At 29.1% G+C, this 8,617-nt stretch overlaps 1 protein-coding gene across 1 annotated transcript in view; it reads right to left on the bottom strand.

Annotated features, from left to right (window-relative positions):
* Positions 1 to 713: 713 nt before the first annotated feature.
* cpb (F-actin-capping protein subunit beta) overlaps positions 714 to 8,617 on the bottom strand; it is a 16,267-nt gene continuing 8,363 nt past the window's right edge. The window contains exons 5-6 of the mRNA XM_014424116.3: positions 7,699 to 7,962; positions 714 to 1,703 (exon numbers count right to left, since the gene is read on the bottom strand). Coding sequence (XP_014279602.1) covers positions 7,720 to 7,962 — 243 coding nt within the window. The 3' untranslated portion in view covers positions 714 to 1,703; positions 7,699 to 7,719. The remainder of the gene's footprint in view (positions 1,704 to 7,698; positions 7,963 to 8,617) is intronic.

The following is an 8,617-nucleotide window of genomic DNA, read 5'->3' as shown; positions in this document are numbered from 1 at the left end:
CTTAACTAGTTTCAATCAGAGAGCTGATACACAATTGTAGGTCTATTAGTCAAGTGTCACAGCATTTTCAAAAAACAACAAATACTTTCAAAACTACTCCAAAAATGAATATTACTTTTTTGGTCCTGGCTCCAGGATTATGACTGAACGCCAAATTATTATCGTTAAACAATTACTTATTCTCTCTTAACGTTCTTCATAATTGTGACGTGAGTAAGGTTTGGAGTATAGATGTAATGTTATCCATCATTATCTTTGGTTTGCCTTCCACTTGAAGGAACATCAGCTGTAGGTTCTATTGATCTATTTTCATCATTTGCTTCTCCTGACTACTTCATAGGACTCAGTAGGCCTTTTTGATAGGCATTTGTTTTCCTGTACACAGTATGGCTTTGAGTGAAGGTCATAGTGATTCTGTACCTCCTAGATTATAAAAACAATAGCTAAGATCGATTATAATATGAAAAATTTAGTAATGAGTATTCAATTTTAAAAAATGAATGTGAGGTAGATATTAACAATCAGACATCAGTTAACAATAAGCATAAATTGTTGCCTTAAGAGTAGATACTTAATATAGTATACTTAATTAGACCACACCTTCATTAACATTTGAACTAGTTAAAAAGTAATAATGATAAATCAATTAGAATTGTAAATAGCATTAATTTATATCCTTAAAAAACAAAGTGATTGAAAAGGATTAAAACATGAAGACGAAAATAACTGAATTTATTCAACAACATGTTTTTATATATATATAGACTATTTTGACAATTTACATATTTGTTATAATACAAAGACCATTAATATAAGGTTAATATTCTATAAATATCACTGTACATAAATTGAATTTATACAATTGATACAAGTGGGAAGAATTAAATATTTAATTAATTTTAGGTACTAAAATCAAGTTTTAAACTTCATAAATATAATATGTACTAGCAACAAGAGCAATTTACTTAATTTTTATAAAAGTAATTATAAAATGTACATTGCTTTTTCATATGAAAATAATAGAAAAATAGTAAAAAATAATAAAACAAACATAATTAAACAACAAACATATAAAAATACTTTCATAGGATTTAACTCAAATCAATCAACCTTCAGTTCATGATTTTTCATCATTGCACTTTAATATTTTTATAGGAAACTTTTAAATGCAAAGATTATAAGAAGCATATGCATGTTTAGTTTTATAGGCATTTGGGCCTCATCAAAAGTGATCATCATAATGGAATAATGCAATTTTACTTGAATTGTTAAGATGTTAAGTTAAGATGAAAATAGTTCATCATTGGTATAAAAATCATATTTGCAATATTTTCTTTGATAATTTAAATAAATAAAAAAGTTTTTCTAAAACCCTAGCTAACTATGATGACTATAAAAAACAATTAGCCATATACATGATTTAAGAACACATAATATGAGGATATCAAAAAAATTTATCCAACAGTTAGAACTGTTACATGTTTAGTGAGTGGTACTGAACCACAGATAACTGAATAAAACATTAATTTCAATAAACGGAAGCAATTCCAGCCAGCAAATTAGTTTGTTTAGTAACTTTCATGAGAATGTTCACCTTATCTGTACAGGAACTGAGTTTTAACAGAGGTGAAAACTTGAGTAAAACATTGCACTCATAGATTAAAAAACGCGATGTCATTCACCTTCTTTCAATCTTCATATTCCTGCAGGAGAAAATAAAAGGATAATCACAGTGATTTAATAATTCGGATCATCTTTAAAAATATAGTTAAACTATTCATTCAATCACCTCCCATAAGTCCAGTGTCAATAAAAATCAAAGTAAATGGTAAAGGGAAGGTGTACTAATTATGTTTTTCTACTTTGTTTAAATTGGAAAATACTTGTTTAAAATGATTGACAATTGAAATTCAGAATATCTCAAAAGGTCCATGGGAAAAAAATTGTTTTTTTTTTTTTTTTTTTTAAGTTAAAGAAGTTAAGTTAAGTTAGAAACTTTTAAGTTTTGGTTTTATTAAATTATCTATTATACCATAGCATATAGACCAAAAATATTATAAACGAAATTTAATAAATACAAAATATTTAAGAATTTTATGAATAAATAAAGGAGAAGAAAGAAAAAACAGAGGCATCTGATCCAGATGGGAAGAGCTGAAGCAGAGCAGAACTTTTCTGATTGCATTATAAATTTGTTAAAATATCTTATTCTTGTATAGAATAAAATTTATATTCACAAATCCCACCTCAAGAAACTCACAAATTTTACAGCAAAAGCAAAATAAAAATTATTAGCTCATAATTTCATCGCCTTCCCCCCCCCACCTTAAGTTTTTTTAAAACCACACATAAGACAAAATTATAAACAAAATGTTGTGCACTGTTTCAAATATACGTGTCCTACCACTTTAACAGAGAAAAAGACCTTAGTAGAGAGCAAACAAGTAAAATATTATCTTCCAGAAAGATGCAGAAAAACAAAAACTATAAAATTTCAGGGTTATATCCCTTGATAAATCGACCAACAAAAATTTCTAGCTTAATACAAGTTTAAGCAAACAGTTCTTCAGAACAGGAATTTTTCATTCATGAATTTCCAGTCTCAGATCATGCCCATACAAAAAAATCAACCGATAAAATATTCTAAAGAATATAATTTTAAAATAGGGTTCACAGAGACTAGAAAAACATGTAAAAGCCGATGTCACAATTCTATTTTCATCAGAATGAATGAAATAGGATTATCAGAAAAGTGTAGAGAATAATGCTACAAATAACCAAGAAGGAACTGAGTACTTTATTCAACGGAATTTTGAGAGATAAATTCTAATCTCTAACAGAAAACTACCAACAGTTGTAACAGGAAATAGGAATAGTTTGTTCTGTTATAATAATCGGAATAATTGATTCTTAGAGGATATTGCAGCTAAAGTTCTGAAGGTAGGAGAAACCTTACAAATTCAGCTGGATCAAATTTCTAACCATTTAATCTACAAACTTTTCATACAAGTAGCCACAAAATTAAATCCTAGCGGATTTGCCATAACTCAATAGAACCAACAACTCTTCATTCCTTGGCATGTTAACCCCATTCCAAAATTGATTATGTATAAGAAGATTCCAGTAAAGTACGATTGAGTTTTCTACTGCAAAATGAAAAGAACATGTTCAATCTAAAACTTTCTGAGAAAATTAAAAACCCTTAAAACGCCTCTTTCCTTTATTTGGGACCCATTTTTTGTCCATTTTCAAATCTCACTCCTAGAATAATAAATTAGAAATTGTCAACACTGCAAAATTTGTTAATATATATCATTGCATTATGAATATTTTTGGGTTTATTTTCTTAGCTTTCTCTCAATCACATCATAAAAAAATGAGATGAAAATTTCAATTAATTAATCAATTATTAATTATGATATATAATGTAAGTATTTTCTAATTATAGTGATACATATTTAATAAATAATTGTTAATTAATAATTAGAGTTTTAAGGGTTTTTATTTTTCCAGAAATAATTACTAGAGTTTATTATATAATAATTTTTTACAAGAGTTTATTATTATAATTAATAATATATATTAATGTATAATATTAGAAATATCTATAATGTATATCACTGTACAGCTCTTGACAGTCAAAAGTGGTCGTTGGAACAGACCTTATAAATAATGAAAGAATGTTGTATATGATTCCGAAGTTTTTTTTAAATTAATATAAAAACTATACTATAGGAGTAAATTGCTTTTGTGACATGAGATGTAACGGAAGTGGGGAGAGGAGAGTAGACAACTCTGGTCAATTCTAGCAGGACAATTTTTATATTGTAATAGCTTAAAGGAGGGAGTTAAACAATCCTGTTAGTGCCTAACCAATTGAGTGAGCTCATGTTATATCATATTACAATATAAAAAATTTTCTGCTAGAATTGACTAAGGAAATTGCTGTTCTATTCTAATACTAATTATTATTCTATAACTAAAGCTTGCTAACACATTTGCCAAACCATAACAAATTCATGGAAGCCTGTAGACGAGTTATTTGGATTCACATCTTTGTTTTCAGTTTGGATTGTTTTAGAGCTACCAACAGATTAATATTTGTGCAAACTTCAGATTCAGTAATTAACTCTGGTTTAAGATTTTTTATTTTAAAATACTGTGGATTCGGTGCAAATACTCATTTTTTAATCTTATCAATTAACGGTTTATTTTTTATTTAACACAGCACAAATATAAGTTTAGAAAGACATCATATGTTTGGGTAGCTAAATTAAGAAGGACTTAATAAAAATTCAATAACGACAGCTGAAGTTATGTTGTGCAAAGTATATGAATTTTTATTATTTACTATTTAATTTGTTAATATTTACGTTTCCTTTCATTTCACCTAGCTTTATTTTGTTCCTTTTCATAATAAAAATAGTGTAAATCAAAAGTAATAGCTGACATAGGTCAAAAGAACAAAACAAGCGTGTGGATACCAATGTTTGTTGCTGCCTTTTTTATCAAGCATTTGTAAAAGTATTGAAATTACGATAAGTGGCAAATGTACAGATCCAAGATTTTAATACATTATTTCATTTCCACAAGTTTTACTTCTGTATACTAGTTCCAAGACTACCACAATTATTTTTTTAATAAAGTATAGGAATAGAAAGGTTTTCCGTAAACTTAGAGGCATACCAAGGCCCACAACTGGGATTTTAAGTTAATTTTTTATCATTAACCCTCAGTGAGTATACAGTATACAGACAGACAGTTAGTGAATTTTTATTGAATATTTTGGCAGGACTGCATGTAGCTGTGATTCACAAACTCTAAGTACCTTTTCCCTCACTTTCCAAGAGTGCATAGTAACCTTACGTTTTGTTGCAGCTATCTTTGAACAATAACCTGTGCTGTTCTTGTAAAGTGTACAATGTCTATTGGATACCATGTACCCTCCCACCAGGTGCAAAGTAGGCGTCTCTGAAACACTGTATACCCAACCACCAGGTTCATGGGCTCATTCCCCGGACAAGGAATGTAAATTTTACACTTATTTTTATTATAAACCCACAATCGCTTGCAGGTCTCCTCGCAGCAGTGTCAGGGTGTCTGATGAAGTATATCACCCATATGACCCTGACTTTGTAAAAAGAGTTCTACTCTTAATTTTTGTAGGTGGACCATTCCCTGCATGTGAAAGTGACAATGATGATTTCCTTTCTGCACTAACCCCATCATCATCAAAACGTCAGCAACTTATCATTTCCGATCACAATCCAGATACATCTTCTTAATTATGTTGTGAGTATATTTCATCTGACTATGAACTCATGAACAACAGGCAGCAAAGAATCAAGCAAGGCTGAAAATAGTGATGTTCTTAGTCCAGGATCAGTGAGGGTTCCCCCAGAGGGTGTAGGACAGGTTTCCATTCAAATGAGCTTAGTCTGAACCTTGATACCTCCAACGCATTCGTTTTTGTAACATTCTTCACTTGGTGCGTTTATCTGGTATGAACTAGGAGATTCGGAATTCGGACCAAAAACTGGTTTTATATGGTTAGTCATAGTTATATATAGTCAATGGCTGATATATATTGTCTCTACTCATTTTTGACCACATAATTAAGGATACTGTACATTACACAAATCCCAAACTCATCAATAATAAGTAGCAAAAAAGATAACCCACAAAGTATTTCTAACTACAGAACATCTCTAAGAATGAAATTAGAGCTTAAATTGGATTTTTGATGCTGATTATGATAGATAAAGGAAGTCAAAAAAATTTACAAAAAAATGAACATCAAAAATTTGTCAATATGTCATTAAGAAGGTTTAAAACTTTGGGTGCTTGTATTGGAAAATCTAAGAAACCCATTTGTCTCGAATGCTCTCACAAAATGTGTGTGTTGATTGTTTTAAAAAATGTATTAGTGTTTGATTGAGATATATTTTTCATTGTTAACGAATCAGAGACACAAAGAAACTGGTTTGTTTATTTTCCAAGTTATAAAGACATCATTTCTTCTTCCATTTATTAATTCATTAACTGTAGAAGTATATTGACTTATTTTGTTCCTATACTGACTAAGTCTTTAACATTTTTGTGATCTCTATGTTGTGATTTTGAAATGCTTCGCAAGTTGACGGAGTTTTTTTTTAGAGATTTGTTTATTTTTCATGAATGAAAAAGAATATTTGTATTATCCCATTCATATTGGAAACCCCATAGTTTACCACATTTTAGGAATATAGGGAAAAAGAGTAAAAAATATTGTGATTGATGTCTGTGAGTCACCATATACCGAAACAACTGAAATAGAACGCATACTCACCAAGGGTTAAAGGTATATTAAAGTTGAAAACATGGTGGCTTGAACACCAGAGACTCTTGAGTCAGAAACAGTGCAGTTTTGAATATGGCTGCCTTTGATGGGTTGACTTTAATTTTGTAAACAACAAATGGTATAAATCCACCTTAATCTTGAATTAAATTGATTATATTTTAAGAGGTTTTTCACATAGTAATAAAACACTTTAAATTATATTTCAATAAATATTTTCTATATTTAACATATACCAAAGGGGAGGAAACAGTTCTTTTAATAATTTATTGATGTTTGAAGTTTTGAATATAAGGTAGGTTATGTTAAATTACTCAACAAAGTGGAGTGTAGTCTTTGAATTATTCCACCTTCACTTAGAACCCTACCTGTTACAATATGGTATTTGCATTGTATAGTTCTATTCTCAGAACATTAATAACTATATATAAGAACTGGTCTGAAGTCAGGTAAGAAGGCTGTGAAGGTCAAACGTACAGTGCCTTGTTTGAAGCAATGTGAAATCCATTTAATCTTGGACCGAGAGAATGCAGTGGTTACCTTTAGGATGACTTTAGGGCCACAATTACCTATCGGCTCACCAATATATTATCCGCATAGGATACTCCCTGACTTTTCCCCTGTGCTCCCAGGAGAATAGAACTGTTTATCACTTTTTTCACTGCACAACTCTGCAGATTGACACCGGATAGACCACATAAGGACAGGTATGGTGTTAAATGATTAATCAGCCAAGGATAGGATTTGTTAAAGATGAAGGATTTAGATAGTTGGCAAAAGAACCAACTAGCCTTCAGAATAGTTCATCTATCAATAACAGTATCACAAGATTTGAGTAACTAGCGAGAAGTCTACTAAGTATTGGTTGCATAAATAAGGAAAGCTCTGAAGTTGAAAACTGCAATAAAGACCAAAGATATTACCTATATCTAAATTCTGTACATTTATATGTGCTAGATATACAACATTACAGCAACCTATTTGAGTCTTACATTAGGGTGTTGATCCATGAAGAGAGCTTTTACTAATTTTCATTAGTTTGACATAAAACAAAATCCTACTTCTTTAATTAGACCTGGCCAAAATTTTTGTTGCTATCAACTGAAGTGTACAAAAAAAAATTAAAATTAAGTGATAAACAATATTTTGCAAACAACATGTTAATATAAAGTTCTTTCCAATAAACTTAATCAAATGAATATATTAAAATAACTATTTCTTAAGAATGTTTTCCTGTATATAATTATTAATAAATCCATGGAAATTCAATTTTCTATACCTATTGACGGATCACCAACCAACCTTTTATAGGCTAAAGGTTTAATTATATAAAAACATAAGAATAGAAAATTTATAATTACAAGATTGAAAGATGAAGAATTTCAATTTTCCGCAGTTTTTGCCTGCCGTTTCTGAAGGGCAACAGCAAGATCCTGTCTTAGAGCAGCCTGGGCTTTCTGTTCTGATAGAGCTTGTGTGCTTCTCAAGCCATTGACAATATCTTTAGTTTTTCCAAAATAAATATCATTGAGGATGTTCCTAATTTTATTTTCCATATCTTCAACCATTCGGCCAATATTAGCAATATGTGGAGAAGCTTCTGAAACAGCTGCATCTTGTTCCATCTGAAATATACCAGGATATATATTTGTGATACAGATTAAAGGATGATAAATAATTCAGGACTAATCGAACTAAATGTTTCATTTTTTCAATTTAAATAATAATCAATAAAAATTATGAATTCATGGAATTAGGTGTACAAGTTATTATGATAACAAGGAACAAATAAATGGTAAAAATTTAACACTAGATTTCATGAAAATTAAACAAAACGCAATGCTTTAAATTATGAATTATAGTATTTGTATTTAAACTGAGAAATCAAGTTTAAAAACCAAAATTTTAATTTAAAATAATGTTACAAAAACTATTCCTATAGTATATTTTATTTAAACAAATGTTTCTGTATATTTTATTTAAACAAATATATCTGTATATTTTATTTAAACAAATGAATCTGTATATTTTACTTAAACAAAAGTATCGGTATATTTTATTTTAACAAATATTTGAAGGGGGAAGGGAATTTATTTGGGAATATCTAGAGTTAATAGTCACCACAAATGAGTTAAAGACCAAATATTCTAGAAGTAAAAAAAATAAAAGATAGAAAAATCAACAACAAAGTTTAGAGACTTTATAAAACCTAAATGGTTTAAAATTCCAAATTAAAAGTATATATATATATATATATTGTAATAATTTTAAAAATATAAA

This window comes from Halyomorpha halys, unplaced genomic scaffold (genome assembly GCF_000696795.3).
Source record: "Halyomorpha halys isolate HHAL.00 unplaced genomic scaffold, Hhal_1.1 Scaffold453.1, whole genome shotgun sequence".
In the NCBI taxonomy this organism is placed as follows: Eukaryota; Metazoa; Arthropoda; class Insecta; order Hemiptera; family Pentatomidae; genus Halyomorpha; species Halyomorpha halys.
The sequence above is the reverse complement of the archived record's forward strand: the minus strand, read 5'-3'. Positions and strand labels throughout refer to the sequence as shown.